We start from the raw sequence: 17834 nt of genomic DNA on the forward strand, positions 1-17834 counted from the left end.
CTCCTTCCTCTCCGACTCATTTCCCCCAACCCCAATCACTGGCTCCAGCCGCCCTGGCCTCCCACCTTTTATGAACATGACAAGCAGCCTGCTCCTGCCCCAGGGCCTTTGCAGCAGCTGTTTCCCCTGCTAGAGCACTGTCCGCAGTCAATCCCACAACTACAGGGGTTTGTCTGTTTGGCTCACTGCTGTATTCCCATGCCCAGAACAGCACGGGCATGTAGGCGTACTCAGGAATGAATGAGTGAACCATTCCCTGGGTTCTGGGCATTGGAGGGGCAAACAGGAGGCTCCCACAAGCAACACCCAATCCATAAGCCTGTTTTGTTCAGCCCACGGCATGGTGACCTGCAAGGCGCATGTAAACCCGAATTCATTAACAACATATAAAAATGGGAAGGTTGAACACACAAAGCAGGATTTCCAACAAAGGAGTTATCTGTTCCTTAAAGGTTTGGCAGAACTTCCCCATAAAACTGTCTGGACCTGATGCCTTCTTTTTTCTTTCTTTCTTTTTTTATTAGGCTACCTTTTAATTGCTTTTTTGAATAGGTCTATTCATAATGTTTCCCCTTGCTTCTTCTTGATTCAATTTCAGTGTATGAGCCAGAGATGCAGACCACAGCTGGTTAAGGGCAAAACACTGTATACTGCAGAGTTTAGAAGGCTTCTTGAGTTTCTGTGAAGGTGAGCAACATAGACAAAAGGGAGGAGATATTCCATTCCCTCCAACACAATGTCCTGACAGAAACCCACTGCCTCCACCACTCCCCACTGGGTGCCTCTATCACAACTGTCTCGGCTGAGCCTAATGCTTTTGCCACAAGAGCCAATCTTTCCGCACATGACCTGGCTCCTGCCATCCTCTCAGCCCATTGCTCGTCACTCCTCTTGTGTTAAGCAGGGCTCTTGCTATGGTAAAAAGCATAATCCCATCTCACGCAGGCACAAATAAAAGGAAAGAGATCTTTTGGCTAGTGTGCCAGAGAAGCCTTGGGACTTCAGGCACAGCTGGATCCAGGAACAGTGCCAGGAATCCATCTTTTGCCACTTCTAAGCTACACCTCCCTCTGCTGTTGGCTTCATTCTCAGGCAGGCTCTCCCCTCCTGGTAAAAACACAGTCCCCTCAACCACCAACTGTAGCTCATTTTTGCCTCTGGAGTCCTGCTTTGATAACCTGCTTGGCTCAGTCCAAGCCACACACTCAACTTGAGCTGCAAGGACATATGGAAAGTATAGTTTTTAGCTTTTCCACTTATGGGGTGGAGACAGGCATGCTGGAAGGGATTGGGGCGGAGGTCGGGTTAGCCAAGTTGCAGCATCTGCCACTTTGTACATATGTGATTTTTCCTAAAAAGTATTCATTTTACCTTTGATAATTAGATTTATTGGCAAAAAATATGCTTTGTATTCTCCCATATTTTAACATATCTGTGTATCTATAATCCCCCTTCTGCATGGTTACTGATGTGTTTTCTTGATCAGATTTACTAGTTTTGTCTGGCTTATCAGTCTTTTCAAAGAATTATCTTTCCTATTTATATCTCATCTACTATTGTTTTATTCTATTTCATTAATTTCTGCTCCTTTTCTTCATTAATTCCTTCAGTCTGCTTTCTTCAGATTTATTCTGATGTTGATTTCCTAGCTTATTGAGGTAAATGCTTCTCTTATCTTTTTAATCTTTCCTCTTTACTAATGACTGCATTTAAGGCTATTCATTTTCCTCTAAGTACACATGGCTTGGGTGGTATCCTGTGGGTTTTTATATGCAGTGCCTTTATTGCTGTTCATTTCTAAATAGTTGATAATTCAGTTTTGAGTTATTGTTTAATTCACATTATTTAGATTTGTTTTTAAATCTCCAAGTGGATGGATTTGAGGGTGCTCCCCTCTTGTTCATTTCTAGTTTTATTTGCATTGTGTTTGGGAAATGTGACTGGCATGATCTTTTTAATTTTTAAAAAAATAGGTTTTAAAAATCAAAGGGAGTGTAAAAACATATCCTCCCTGTAAAATAGCCAGTCAATACAGAAGTGCATAGAGCCAAACATGAGAGTTTCCTCTTGCAATTATTCTTATTCTCTCAGCTTCACCCTCCTATTCATTCAGAGCTAACCTTTGTGAATAATTTGGAGTATATTTTTCAGCCCTATTTTTAAATCTAAGCATATATTTATATATTCATCCCTAGAGCTTAAAACTTTCTTCTGTTTTACAGCCTGTCTTGCAGAACTCTTAGCTAACTCTACTTTCAGCCATATTTTTCCAAATAAATGCATTTTGTTTTCAGATAAATGTTTGCTTTGATTTGGCAGCAGCCTGTATATTTTGATATGTCATGCTATCACTGCTGTTCATCTTTAGGTCATTTTTAATTTTTGTTTTGATTTACCTTTTAACTTGAGTTCTTGATCAATTTTTTAAAATTTTTTGATTATGTATGTTTGAGAACCAAGGAAAATGGAAAACATTCCACCTCTTTCTAAAAGAACTAGGCAAAGATAATTTTTAAAAGAAATGTGTAAACCAATATCCCACATTAAAGATTTTCCAAAAGCCTAAGTAAAATATTAACAAATTACATGCACAATATAATCAAAAGATTAATCGGTCATGATAAAATAGATTGTAATCCAGGAATTGAAAGACAGCTCAAGATAATGAATGTAATATTATCCATTATATTCACATATTAAAAAAGAAAACTCATATGATCATTTACATAGATACCCCCAAAGAAGCAATTTATAAAATCCAACATTTGTTTCTGACTTGTAAAACTTCTGATTAGTAAGCTAGGAAATAGAAGGGAAATTCATTAATTTAACAGAGATTGTCCATTAGAAACTCTTAGTAAACTTGACACTTAAAGGTGAAATTTTAGAAGCATCCCCATCAGAGTTGGGAGAAAATGACAAATGCCCCCTCCCACCCTATTATGCAAGGGACTTGAGATTCCGGGGAATGCAAAGCCAACAGGCATTGCATCTGAATTTGGGACTTAGGAATACTCTGGGACCTTCAAGTCTGAACCCTAAGAAGCCCTGCAATAAGAACAAGAAAGAAGAGTCTCTAGACAGAAGTAATAATAATAAACTGTCATCGTTTGCAAATGATATAACTGCCTATCTAGAAAATCTATAAGAACAAATAAGAGAGTCCAGCAAGTGACTAGACATGACCTAGCAAGTTCAAACCAACAACCACGACCAGTTAGAAAACATTTGGGGGAAAAGATGTAGCCCATTCACAATAGTGACAAAAACTAGAAAATAATTAATAATACATGTAACAAGATCTATATGAAAAAAAGATCAAACTTTACATAAACAAAAACTTAAGTAAGTAGAGAAACTACTACATTCTTGAACACAAAGGGATCGATTCTGCCCCAAGGAGTCTATAAATTCACTGCAAACAAGATACCAAGCACAGATTGTTGGCTCCCTGCCCAAAACCCAGCATTAGAGATACCACAGCAGAGAAGGGGAGGTTGATGGATCTGAGAAGCCAGCATAAAACTATGAGACAGAAGGTGGTTGAGTTCTGGCGTGTGTGCGCGTGTGCTTGTGTGTGTGTGTGCGTGCACGTGTGTGTGCAGGGAGAGGGAAGGATGACAGTCCAGAGTGGAAAAGAGCCAGTCAATGTTGGAGTGGATTAGGTTAGAGGAATGCTTTTTTTTTTTTCTTTTTTCTAAGATAGGGTCTCTCTTTGTTGCCCAGCCTGGAGTGCAGTGGCATGATTATAGCTCACTGTAACCTTGAGCTCCTGAGCTCAAACGATCCTCCCTCCTCAGCCTCCTAAGTAGCTGGGACTACAGGCGCGCACCATGATGCCCAGCCAGGGCAATGCTTCCTAACTGTGCTCTTTTCTCTCCCTGGCACACTGAGAGGACTGTTGTCAATCCCCTCACCTGTATAAGGCAGGAATGAAACAACAGCACCCGCCCAGATGAAACAACGTTGAAGCAGTTATTTGTCCTGGCTGCAGTGTGGGCTGGCAGTTCTTGCTGGCTGTTGGTTTGGAGGTCAGCTGGGTGGTTGGTCACAGTGCCTACACGTGGTCTCTCCATGTGGCTTGTTTTCTCTCTGCATGATAGTTAAGATCTGAGAGGGAACCTCTCAAACACTAGCATTCCAAAAGACCCAGGGAAGTTCTAAGTTTTTATATGACCCAGCCCAAAACGCCATCCCTCCATATTCTATTGAGGAGGATGAGTAACCAAAGCCAGCCCAGATCAGAGGGAGAGGAATGTGGCTCCACCTCTGGATGTGAGGAGGAACGGCTCACATCCACAGCCGTTGGAAGCCATCTTTGTTTCTCCACCATAATCCCCAGGCTCACACGATGTTGTCTTTTTCCCCCTTGGGAGTCCATATTCCTTTGGAAGTATAAGCTAATTTGACTAATAACGTACACTGGATAAAAATACTCATGAGTAAAAGTCTAAATATGTTATGGGTAAGCTCTAAAAGATGAAAATGGAATGCCCAAATTTCAAATCAATAGTAGAAATTTTGATCTATCTGTTGAAATATGGCAACATTTTAAAAATAAGAAAATGTGATAAATAGAAAACAAAAAAGACTTTAGGAGAAATAGATCCTAATATAACAAGGATTCAATTAAATATAAATGGTGCAACTGCACCAAACGAAGACAGGGAGTCTTAGATTTTTTGAAAAGAATCCAGTAATGTCTATAGGAGACACAATTAAAGAGATGAAAATAAAAGAAACGAAGAGGAAAAAAATCAGGCAAATAAGGAACAAAGAACACAGCAACTTTAATATCAGAAGAGAAAAACAGGAATCAAGGCAAAAAAAAATCAAAAGGGACAAAAAGAGACATTTTACTTTGTTAAAAAGAACAATGAATTGAGATATATCATGCTAATAATGAACATATGTTCACCTAAAATACAGCCTCGAATATATATAAAATAACAACTGAAAGAACTATGGAGAGATATAGAGAACTCAAAAACTATGGCTGAAAATTGTAACACATTTGTCATAGGAACTAATAGATCCAGACAACAAACATAAGCAAATGTATATGAAAGATATATTTAAATAGATATAAAAATTTCCACCCAACAGAGACAAAATGTGTTATCTTTGAACACACATGGACTATTCACAAAATCAACCATGTATTAAAGCACAAGTGAAGCCTCCCTAAATTAAATAAGAAATCAGTATCATATAAACCCATTCTCTAACCATAATGTAATAAAACAAAAGCAGTAACAAGAGGAGGATGGCTTTTTAAAAAATTCCCACATATCTGAAAAAGGGAGAAAATTGCAAATAAGCAAAATATAGAGCAAAAAACAGAAAATCACTACAGGCATAATATAAAATTCCAAAGTAATCACTATTACAAACAACTGTTTAGTCTACAAATTTGGAATCCTGGACAAAGTAGATATATTTCTGGTAAAGCATAAAATGCCAAAATTGGAACAAAAAGAAACAGAAACTTAAATAGATCAATAACAATTAAAGAAGTTAAAATAGTAATCAAATACCCACATCTCTAGACACCTCAAGCCAAAATCATTTCACAAGGGAGTTCAAGCAAACTTTCAAAGAAAAGAAAAACTCAAGACAGGGATGCCCTCTCTCACCACTCCTATTCAATATAGTGTTGGAAGTTCTGGCCAGGGCAATTAGGCAGGAGAAGGAAATAAAGGGTATTCAATTAGGAAAAGAGGAAATCAAATTGTCCCTGTTTGCAGATGACATGATTGTATATCTAGAAAACCCCATTGTCTCAGCCCAAAATCTCCTTAAGCTGATAAGCAACTTCAGCAAAGTCTCAGGATACAAAATCAATGTACAAAAATCACAAGCATTCTTATACACCAACAACAGACAAACAGAGAGCCAAATCATGAGTGAACTCCCATTCACAATTGCTTCAAAGAGAATAAAATACCTAGGAATCCAACTTACAAGGGATGTGAAGGACCTCTTCAAGAAGAACTACAAACCACTGCTCAAGGAAATAAAAGAGGATACAAACAAATGGAAGAACATTCCATGCTCATGGGTAGGAAGAATCAATATCATGAAAATGGCCATACTGCCCAAGGTAATTTACAGATTCAATGCCATCCCCATCAAGCTACCAATGCCTTTCTTCACAGAATTGGAAAAAACTACTTTAAAGTTCATATGGAACCAAAAAAGAGCCCGCATCGCCAAGTCAATCCTAAGCCAAAAGAACAAAGCTGGAGGCATCACACTACCTGACTTCAAACTATACTACAAGGCTACAGTAACCAAAGCAGCATGGTACTGGTACCAAAACAGAGATATAGATCAATGGAACAGAACAGAGCCCTCAGAAATAACGCCGCATATCTACAACTATCTGATCTTTGACAAACCTGAGAAAAACAAGCAATGGGGAAAGGATTCCCTATTTAATAAATGGTGCTGGGAAAACTGGCTAGCCATATGTAGAAAGCTGAAACTGGATCCCTTCCTTACACCTTATACAAAAATCAATTCAAGATGGATTAAAGACTTAAATGTTAGACCTAAAACCATAAAAACCCTAGAAGAAAACCTAGGCATTACCATTCAGGACATAGGCATGGGCAAGGACTTCATGTCTAAAACACCAAAAGCAATGGCAACAAAAGACAAAATTGATGAATGGGATCTAATTAAACTAAAGAGCTTCTGCACAGCAAAAGAAACTACCATCAGAGTGAACAGGCAACCTACAAAATGGGAGAAAATTTTCGCAACCTACTCATCTGACAAAGGGCTAATATCCAGAATCTACAATGAACTCAAACAAATTTACAAGAAAAAAACAAACAACCCCATCAAAAAGTGGGTGAAGGACATGAACAGACACTTCTCAAAAGAAGACATTTATGCAGCCAAAAAACACATGAAAAAATGCTCATCATCACTGGCCATCAGAGAAATGCAAATCAAAACCACAATGAGATACCATCTCATACCAGTTAGAATGGCAATCATTAAAAAGTCAGGAAACAACAGGTGCTGGAGAGGATGTGGAGAAATAGGAACACTTTTACACTGTTGGTGGGACTGTAAACTAGTTCAACCATTGTGGAAGTCAGTGTGGCGATTCCTCAGGGATCTAGAACTAGAAATACCATTTGACCCAGCCATCCCATTACTGGGTATATACCCAAAGGACTATAAATCATGCTGCTATAAAGACACATGCACACGTATGTTTATTGCGGCATTATTCACAATAGCAAAGACTTGGAACCAACCCAAATGTCCAACAATGATAGACTTGATTAAGAAAATGTGGCACATATACACCAAGGAATACTATGCAGCCGTAAAAAATGATGAGCTCATGTCCTTTGTAGGGACATGGATGAAATTGGAAATCATCATTCTCAGTAAACTATCGCAAGAACAAAAAACCAAACACCGAATATTCTCACTCATAGGTGGGAATTGAACAATGAGATCACACGGACACAGGAAGGGGAATATCACACTCTGGGGACTGTTGTGGGGTGGGGGGAGGGGGGAGGGATAGCTTTGGGAGATATACCTAATGCTAGATGACGAGTTAGTGGGTGCAGCGCACCAGCATGGCACATGTATATGTATGTAACTAACCTGCACAATGTGCACATGTACCCTAAAACTTAAAGTATAATAAAAAAAATAAAAATAAATAAAAAAATTTTAAAAATAAAAAAAATTAAAACCCAGTTCAATTCAAATAAAAATAAAAAATAAAAAAAAGAAAAACTCATTATAGGCAAGTTGTTCAGAAACAAAGAAAAGAGAGAAAGCTGCCCTAGTTATTTTATGAAGCTAGAAAAATCTCGATCCCAAATTGGAGAAGAACAGGACAAGACAAGAACATCATCAAGCCATGTCACTTATGAATATAAATGCAAAGATTCTTAAACTAATATTTGTGAATCAAACCCAACAGAATATTTTAAAACATAATGCATCTCATGATTCCACTAACATAAGAGTTAGAAGCAGACAAAGCTAACCAATGGTGTTAGAAGTCAAGGTGGTGGTTGCCCTTGGAGGGCAAGACCTGGGAAGGGGCTGAGAAGTTTCCAGACAGATGGTCATGTTGCTTCTTGATGGAGATGCTGCTTCCACTGTTGCATTCATTTACCATTTCATCTCCCTTTTGTGTGCAAGTTATACCTCGACGAACAATTCCCTTTTTGAAAAAGTAGTTTACCTAATAGGATTTATGCAAGAAATTAAAAGAAAGTTTAATATTAGAATATTTATCAGTGAAATCCACCAATTAATAACCTAAGGGAAAAGTCACAGGATTATATCAATAGACACAGAAATGACTTTATTCATGTCCAATTCCTATCTATGCATGATAAGAACACCAAGAAAAGTAATAGAAGGAAACTTCCTCAACCTGTTAAAGGGTGTATACCCAAACCCAAAAGCCTTTATATATAGACATGTTAAATACATTCTCTTTAAAATTAGAAATCAATTAAGAATGCCTGACCAGGCACTTCTGTTCAGCACAGTGTGTCCTGGAAACAGTAGTAGGGAAATTGACTCATTATAAGTGGCAAAATAAAGTTAAATCCCTACTTTTGATCATATACTAAGGGAACTTCATATCCAAAGTATGTATTAATCATTTACTAAGGTGAACCTAAATATAAAAGGTAAACCTAATAGAAAAAAACAATGTAAGAGAATATATTTGTAACTAAGGGTGGAGGAAGACCTCTTAAGACATAAAAGCACAAATCACAAAGTAGAAAAAAGATGGATTTGATTATATAAAAATGAAGCATTTTGTTGGATAAAGGCACACAAAGATAGAGTCAAGTGATAGACTGCAGAAGATATTTGCATTATCTAACATCCACGAATATACAAGAAATGTCTGCAGATTAACAACAAAATAATCAACCCAACAGCAAAAGGATAAGCAATATGATTAGGCAACTCATAGCAAGGGAAACCCAAATAGTTCTTAAGTACATGGAGAGATGCTTAACTTCATTCGTAATCAGAAAATGCACATTAAAACAATTACCCCACCACAGTGGTAAAAATTAGGAAGTCAGAAAAAACTCTGCATTGGCAAAGACACAGGAAATCAGGATGGTGCATGCATTGGGTGGGAGCGAAACGAGTGCAGCCTTTCTGAAGAGCAATCAGGCAGCGTTTAGTGGAAATTAAGTGATGCAGCAAACCCATTCCTGGCTGCAGGCTCTTAAGAAATGTGAGCCGAGCTCCACAGGAGAATAAGTACAAAGATGTTCAACCAAGCATTGTTTAAGGAACCCAAGAGCTGGAGGCATCCTTCGTACTCATTGCCAGGGGACTGTTTAAGAAAACAGTGATAGGCTGGGCTCAGTGGCTCACGTCTGTAATCCCAACACTTCGGGAGGCCAAGGTGGGAGGACTGCTTGAGGCCAGAAGTTCAAGACCAGCCTGAGCAACAGAGCAAGACCTCACTCTACAAAAAATTTAAAACTTAAAAAGAAAACAATGTTAGATGCTGTGTGAGAAATGCTATGCCACTACTAGAAGCAATAAATTGGATACACATATAGCTACCTAGACATGTTTTAAAACACGATCATTGAAAAATGTATTGCACTTGACACAAAACAACACTAAATATTTCATAAGGATTGATAACTATCCAAAGACAACTATCAAACAAATTAGTAAGTACCTACTTAGGAGTGGGAATTAGGAGGGAAAAGGGGAAATAATTACTACAAAGTAAGAAAAGAACATTGCATGGATGATAATAGCAGGCCGTGAAATGAGGAGTAATAAGGAACTTAATTTTTGCCTCTGGTGTCCAATAAATAAATAATTAACTCAATATTGGCCCCTGGTTTCTAGTAAATACATACAGTCATTAATAAGTTAATTCTGTATGATAGCAATCAAAACCCAACAGAATTTTTCTGAGGAACTTGACAAGCTGATTCCTTCAGGTCATGTGGAAGGCACAGGAACAGCCCAGAATTAAAAATAATAACAGCAACAGGACATAGAAAGTTCAGGAACCACTTGGTGAATATACGGGACTCTTGGACACAATAAAATTGGCATTCTACTTCACAGCATACGAGGTGATAAATTTCAGATAGATCAATATTCTGAACATAAAGATTCCATAAAAGCACGGGCTTAAAATGTGGCACAAGCTCCGTAGAACTTGGAGCAGAAACGGCCTTTCTAAGCAATACCAAAGACTGAGACGCCATAAAGGAAATCCTTTTGACGATATAAAATGGAAAGTTCTATAAGGGAAAAGACACCATAAACAAATTCAACACGAAAGACAGGCTGGGAGAAAATACAACATTTATTACGGGAAAAACATTAATACTCTAAAGAGATGTTTTTAGAAGTCCCTAATAAGCAAAAGACAGAAACAATGGCAAAGGATATAAACAGGAAATTTACTTGCAGAGAAAAATAAACAGCCCATAAACATATGAAAAGAAGCTCAATCTCACTAATTATGCAACTACAAATTAAAATAAAAAATCTAATTCCAGATTTTGCCCATTCGATTGGCAAAAACTATAAGAACTGATTATATCCTGTGTTGGAAAGATGGCGAGAAAATGGGCACTCCTCTTCTCTCTTGGTGAGAGTATTTATTTATTTATTTATTTATTTATTGAGACAGGATCTGGCTCTGTCACCCAGGCTGGAGTGCAGTGGCGCAATCATAGCTCACTTCAGTCTCGACCTCCTGGGCTCAAGCCATCCTCCTGCCTCAGCCTCCCAAGTAGCTGGGATGACAGGCATGAGCCACCATGCTTGGCTAATGAGCCACCGCCCCTGGGAATATTTTGTGTGAAATTTTTTTACATTTTCTTCTTACAATTTTTTACACTTGCAACTAATTTTGAAACATTATATGAGATATATATACACATATGTATTTCTATTTGCAAAGATAATGTGTACTCATTTTAGAAAACTCCAGTAACCCAGAAAGACATTCTGCAAGCAAACGCCATGCCACCCAGAACAACCCCCAGCATTTTTCTGAGCCTGACCACAGACTCCCTCTCTACAGATACACACACAAATGGATCTGTAGGGTTGCGTGTACGTCTGCATGTGCGAAGTGCACTCACATGCATATGTGTGAATGGTAAACACAGTCTCACTGTGGGGTTCTCTGGACCTCTGGACCGCTTACTCAGCCTTGGATATTTCCCTTATTTGACCTGGACTCAACACCAAATTAAACCCTAGCTCTCCAACAACTCCAAGAAGTGGTGACTTCCGAGCTCATGGGTGGGGAGCCTAGGCCCAAAATTGGCTAAGAAGACAAGCTACTGAGGGGCCCAGAACAGGAGCGAAAGTGCCACACAAACAGGAGGCCAGGGGTGTGTGCCAGAGCTGGCAGTGAGAGGTGGGCCAGCTGAGATGCCTATCAGAGGTAGTGCAGCTATCAGAGGGAGTGGGCAGGCCACTTCAGGATGGAAGCTGCCCCTGAGATGGCTAATTGACTGGAAGGACCTTTGTCACTGTGTCCCACCTCCTCATGGCTGCACTTCACAACTGTTGGAGTTGAACCTGGAAAGTGACGTTCAAGGAAAAGATTTTAAGTACCTTGCTTAAGCAAGGAGGAGGAGGAGGGGGAGAAGACCAGGAGAAAGAGAAGAGAAAAAGATCAAGAAGGAAGAGAAGGAAGAAGAAAACCTTAATAATTTCCTGGTTTAAATAATGTTAAAAGTTCAAGGGCAGTCTTCCTTCAGGCACGGCTGAATCTCGGGGCTCACATGATACACCCTACGCATTTGCTTTCTTTTCCCCACCCATGCCTCCATGTCTTGGCTTTGTCTTCCTCTCCACAAGCTGTTGTCCATAGTACCAGACCCTGCTCTAACAACTAGGAAGACAGCAATTCTTTCCCATGGACTCTAACCAAAGTCCCGGGACTAGATCTCAGGGGCCAGGCTTGAGTCTCACATTCATCCCTAATCACCAGGCCACGGGGTGAAGTGCTCTGAGAACCCCAGGCTGGTCCAGGTGGTGGACCCCTCCAGAGCTGGGGTGGCCTGGGAGCAGGGGCAGCTCAGCTCTATGGGAATTGCACTGAGTAGGCTCCCTAAAGGAAAAGCAAAGCATCGTTTCCAGAAAGCAGAGCTACAGGGGCCAAAACTGCAGGTGTCACCACCCATGATCCCTTCAGTCAGGGAGATCCTGACCCCACACTTAGCAGCTACATAACTCTAAACAAACTTCTTAATCTACTGATCCAGTGTTTACTGCTCAAGTGAGGATTTAAGATTCCATTTTGTATCATCAAGTGAAAACAAGGTATGGAAGGCCCACGCACAGTGCCTGGCACATAGTAGGTCCTCAGTTCATGTGAATCTCTCATGAGCCAAGCCACCTCCTTCCCCACCCCACCCCCACATTTCCCCTACACTCAGAGGCTGAAGGGGGCTGGGGGATGCAGCTCTTCCTAGCGGCCTTGTCTCCAGGGAATATAAACTCTATGATCAAGGGACATGTTCAGAAAATGGAAATATTTGGCCAAGCCTTCAGAGATTTAATTAAAATTAATATTATGCCTTATCAAAGCAGAAAGCTCAACGCTGTGCATGTAGAACAATCTATTTAACCAATTAGCCGAGGCAAACATGACTGTCCAGCCTTCAGCAAGGCCGTCCACACCTACTCTTGGGCCACAGTTGCTGCTAATGCCATGTGCTCAGACAAGTGGGCCAGCTTAAGGCTGAGTGATGATGCAGCAGGAGGAGGCTTCCAGAGAGACTCAGGGGTGAGGGTGGGGGATGTGAGCTTGCCGGGGCCCAGCCCGCCCATCCAGTGCCCATCCTGACCCACCTTAGTATTAATGCTAGGTGAGCATTCACATGATGATCATGGACCAGCTGTGTGATCTTGGGCAGGTGACTGAACCTTTCTGGGCACCCAGCTATGGTGAAGATCAGCAATAACAGGCATACAATGGACACACCAAACTGGCTTGCCACAGGCTGAATTTGGCCCAGGATTTTAACATTTTTCACATATGCATTTTCCACGCAAGTTTGCTCACAATGTCTTCAAGGTTTTTCTTTTTTTTTTTTTTTTTTTTTTTTAGCTAGAAGGGATTTTTTATTGAAGGGCGAGTCTCCGGCATCTGATGGCAGCTACAACTGGATCTCGCGGAACGCCCGCTTCTCCACCAGCTTCACCTTGTACTTGCGTTTGAACTTGGCTCTCTCTCGAGGCTCGATCATATTCCTCCTCTGGAAGCTCTTGAACCGGTCTCGAAGGATGTTGCCCTCGGGCTTCAGGGTCCTGAGCGAGTCTGTCAGCTCCGAGCTCAGCTGCACGTCGATGTCAGGTGCCTGGTACTTGAGCCGCCCCAGCCTTCGGGGCTTGTCAGCCTCGGCCTCCCGCCGCGCCTGCCGCTGCCTCCGCCGCCGTGCCAGCTCCGCCAGCCTCAGGGCCACCTGGGCCTTGATCCCGCGCAGCCGGAACAGCTCCTGGTGCCGGAGCCGGGCGGCCCGCAACGCGGCCTGCTGTACCCGCAGCCTGTGCGCAGCCTTCTCCCGCCGCCGCTGCTGCTCCGTCTTCTTCTCTGTGGTGGCCAGGCGGGCGGGCGTGGGACAGACCTCGGCATCCCCAGCCTCCGGCCCCTCGCCCTGGCCTGGCTCCCCCTCACCATCCGACTCCTCCAGCAGCCCCTCGCACAGCTCCTGGAATGTGGACTCCTGGGTGGCGGCCTGCTCCGTGGCGGGCAGGGCCAGCTGCCGCTCCAGCTTCTCCGCCTCCTTCTGCCGCTGCAACTCCACCTCGTGGGCCGCTGAGAGCAGGGTCTGGTGGTCTTCAAAGGATGGGTTGTAGGAAGCTCCGGCAGGCGCCACCTCCACGGCGGGTGCCTGGGACGGCTTGGTGTGCAGGCGTGCTGGCCGCTTCACTCCTTTCTTCTTGGTCTGCTCCAGGAAAAACTCATCCTGGCCAACCAACGGCCTGTCCAGGGGGTTGTCTGAGGCCCAGAGGTCGTAGAAGGGCCGCTCTACGGTGTCCTGGGGCCCGGGCTTGGCCCTTGCTGCGGAAGGGTTGAGGAGCCGGGCCTGGGCCCTGCGCACCTCCCGGGGCAGCTCGCCCTGCTTGGCCAGCTTCTCCCATAGCTGCTCCTTCCGCCTGAGCTTCTTGGCATTGGGGACCTGGTGGGCGAGGACGTCTTTGGGGGCAGGGACTTTGGATGTGTTCTCGAGGATGAGGTCAACCCGAAGGGGTTTCTTGAGAAGCAGTGACTTCTTCTGGACTTTGGTTCTCTTCTTTGTCAGCCCTTTTTCCTTGGAGCCAGTGTCCACGAAGAAGAGTTTTTCATTTGGGGCCTCTGACAACAAGCCACCGCTCGTGCGCTCCTGTAGCCGCACGTCTTCCAGGAACTGGTCAACCTCCAGCCCCAGCGGCTCCTGAGCAAGCCGCCGCCAGCCCCGCTTCTTATTTCTTGGGCCTCGCCGCCGCCGCCTCAGCGCTGGGTCCACCGAAGTGGGCCGCAGCCCCAGGAAACCAGAATCGGCATCGCTTTTCGAGCTGCGCTTCCCACCAACACCACTGCCTCCTGCCGCCATCTTGTCAAAGCGTCTTCAAGGTTTTTCTAATCAGATTTCCTACCAATCAAAATGGCAAAAATCCCAAATTTATTAATACACTGTGGTGGCCAAGGAGTGGGGAAACAGGCACGCTTATATCTTGTTGGTGGGAGTGTAAATTGATACAACCCTAATGAAGGGAAATTTGGCAGTATCTATAAAAGTTACAAATTGTGATCTTTAATCATTTTGAGGAATTTATCCCATAGATTTACTTGTACATGAACAAAACTAGATATGCAGTGATGTTCGTCATTACTCTTTTTGTGATAGCACAAGACTGGAAGCAACTCATGTCTTCATCAACAGGGGATGGACTTAGGGGTGTCAGATGATATACAGGATGCCCATTTAAATTTGAACTTCAGATAAACAATGAATGCTTGTTTAGGAAAATAGGTGCATTCATGCCTTATTCCTATATTCTTATTGCTAAATATGGGAACTCTAGGTGGATTAAATCAGGATTTCTCAGCCTCTGTACTATTGGACATTTTGGACAGAAAAATCTGTTTTGTGGGGGTCATTCTGTGCATTGTAGGAGGTTTAGCAGCAACCTTGGTCTCTACCTACTAAATGACAGTATACGCAGACACACACACACACACCGCACTGGTGACTGTCAAATGTGCCTCCTGACATTGTCAGAGCAAAATCTCCCCTGAGTGAGGACCACTGGGTTAAGTAAACTGGTACCTCCATGCAGTAGAATACTATGCAGCTGTTAGGGTGGAAAGAGGAAGCTCTCTGAGTACTGATAAGAAAAGGGCTCCAGGACCTGTTATCAAGTAAAATAAGAAAGGTACAGAATAGCACATATATACCAGCTGCTACGGTTTCAATATCCCCTCTAAAACTTGTGTTGAAATTTAATCCCCAATGTGGCAGTACTGAGAGGTGGAGCCTTTAAGAGGTGATTGGATCATGCAGTCTCTGCCTTCATGAATGAATTAATCCATTTGTGGATTAATGGATTAATGGGTTAAGGGATTAATGTGTTCTCGTGAGAGTGGGACTAGTAGAGGAAGTGCGGCCTGAGATCGCGTGCTCAGCCCCCTTGCCAAGTGAGGCACTACAGGACTCTGCAGAGTGTCCGCTGCAGCAAGAAGGCCCTTACCAGATGTGGCCCCTCCACCTCGGATTTCTCAGCCTCCAGAACTATGGAAACAAATTCATCTTTTTAAATTGCCCAGCTTCAGGTATTCTATTTATAAGCAGCAGAAAATCGACAAGGACACCACCTCTTTCATATAAAAGAATGGAGGAGCAGTCACTGGGCACAGGAGACAGGGAGGGATGAGGGCTCTTGCCTGTCTATACACATAATCTAGTCAACAAATTAAGAGAAAGCGGATTTGGTTGTTAACACTTAAAAAAATGAGAGATTATACATTAAAAGCTCAGACCTGCAAGTTTTTCTGAGAAGTCCAAGTCTGAACCACGGGGACCGTGTTCTTGGAATCAGTTGACTGAAGCTAAAAATGGGATACATTGCACACCTCACCTGCCATGGTTTATGTACCAGCAGGGGCCCTGGGGATGGGAATTCAAGACCCTGCTCACAGTATGCCCTCCGTGAATGGGAGCTTCTGCAGCCAAGTGAATCAGGGAGTGGTCTTTGCACCCAGGTCATAAAAACACAGGACATGAATCCTGACCACTGCCCTGGTACCAAGGAGGCCAGGCCCCCTGCCCCAAGCACCACTCAGCACCAGGATACCTCATCTCAGAAGTTAAAGTAGCTTAAGGTGGGAAGGACTCAGATCAAAGCCTGGTTCCTTGTCCTCACCTGGCTCTTCAGTGTCACCTTGGGGGAGCAGCTGCCCCTCTAGGCCCTGGGCCTCAGGTGTCCCATTGCAAGTAGCTTCATCACTGTCACGGAGTCTAAGTCATGGAATGAGCTCATCCCTCCCTGGGGGCTTCCTGGCTCCATCTCCTCGCACCTGGGCTGGAGTACACAGGGTGGGAGAGGGGACCGGGCAAATGGGGCCACACTATCTCTTAACCCCCAAGTGCTATTGTTGGGGGGAAAGGGAGGAGCTGGGGAAACATTGTCCAAAAGATGTGCTACCCTTAAAAATGTCCCAAAGATAGACATTCATTAGTTGTTGTTTATAACAGCAATTTTAAAAAGAAAGAAAAAGAAGAGAGAGAGAGAAAACAGAGAAGAGCAAAAAATAAATTCTGGAGTTCCCTTAGAAAATGAATTATCAAACAACTGTAAACATCATGCTTTCACAGCCTTTTAAGACAGGAAAACGCTCATGGCAAGCTAATTGGAAGGTCAGTGTGATGCCAATTTTGTAAAATACACCTATTTTAAGGCCAGTCACACATTTGCCGGGTTAGAATTTCTGTTTGTTACGTGTTAACTCTGTGGCCTTGGGAAGGTTCCCTGAACCTTCTATGTCCCAGTTCCTTTATCTGTGAAATGGGGATAATAAAACAGTAACTCCTTCAAGAAGTTGCTGGTAGGAGAAAGGAGATAAGCATGCGTGACCGTAGCCGGCACTGTGCAAATGCCAGTTACAGTGCTGCCAGGAGGAAAGGCCCGGAGGGAGCGCACACATGTCACTGGGATTGGGGTGATTTGGGTTACCTTGTTCCCTTTCCAACTTTTCATCTTTCTGCCCTGAATATGGATTTATTATCTTAAGAACCAGGAGAAGGCAAAGTTTTGGGTTGATCTCTCCCAAAGCCAGCCCTAGACAAGGGCCCCAGTGGAGGGTGTCACTGGGGATGGCCCAGGCACACCAGCAGGGAGAGGGTGTGAGTCTGGGAAAGCGAGGGCCAGCACAGAGATCACTGCCAGTCACCCCAGTGGACAGCTGGTGCCTGACGCTGCACAGAGCTGAGTTATCCCCAGGGGCCAGGGAGCTGAGCATCAACACCTAGCCCCTTGATCAGGGCCTGCTCAGGGACACGGATTCCCCACTTCAGGCAAGCCACAGGGCCGAGTGCACAGCCACAGCTAGACTCAGGCTGGGGAGTCAGACAGAGGCAGGTGTACTGGGGGGCGCCACAGCATCTAGCACACACCAAAATAAGGAACCCCAAGGAGGGAGTGACCAACCACAGGATGCAGGGATGTTCAGAGACCAAGCTCATTCGCTGCTTGTGTTGTTGCAGGAGTTGCTTTGGAAAACCCTGAACCCCAGGAGAAACTCCCACCGTACCCCCTTAGCCAACACCAAGACCCTGACA

General features: G+C 43.2%; 1 protein-coding gene across 1 annotated transcript; it reads right to left on the minus strand.

Moving 5' to 3' along the window:
• Window positions 1–13091: 13091 nt before the first annotated feature.
• LOC100994493 (ribosome biogenesis protein NOP53) lies at window positions 13092–16753 on the minus strand. Its single transcript, XM_008968187.4, has one exon. It carries the CDS (start codon window positions 14607–14609, stop codon window positions 13173–13175), a length of 1437 nt encoding a protein of 478 aa, XP_008966435.2. The 5' UTR covers window positions 14610–16753; the 3' UTR covers window positions 13092–13172.
• Window positions 16754–17834: the final 1081 nt, after the last annotated feature.

Source organism: Pan paniscus, chromosome 2, assembly GCF_029289425.2.
Source record: "Pan paniscus chromosome 2, NHGRI_mPanPan1-v2.0_pri, whole genome shotgun sequence".
NCBI classification, from domain to species: Eukaryota; Metazoa; Chordata; class Mammalia; order Primates; family Hominidae; genus Pan; species Pan paniscus.

What these genes read in the sequence shown, in the direction of transcription:
- LOC100994493 (XM_008968187.4), bottom strand. Translation starts at nt 14,609, where the DNA reads ATGGCGGCAGGAGGCAGTGGTGTTGGTGGGAAGCGCAGCTCGAAAAGC.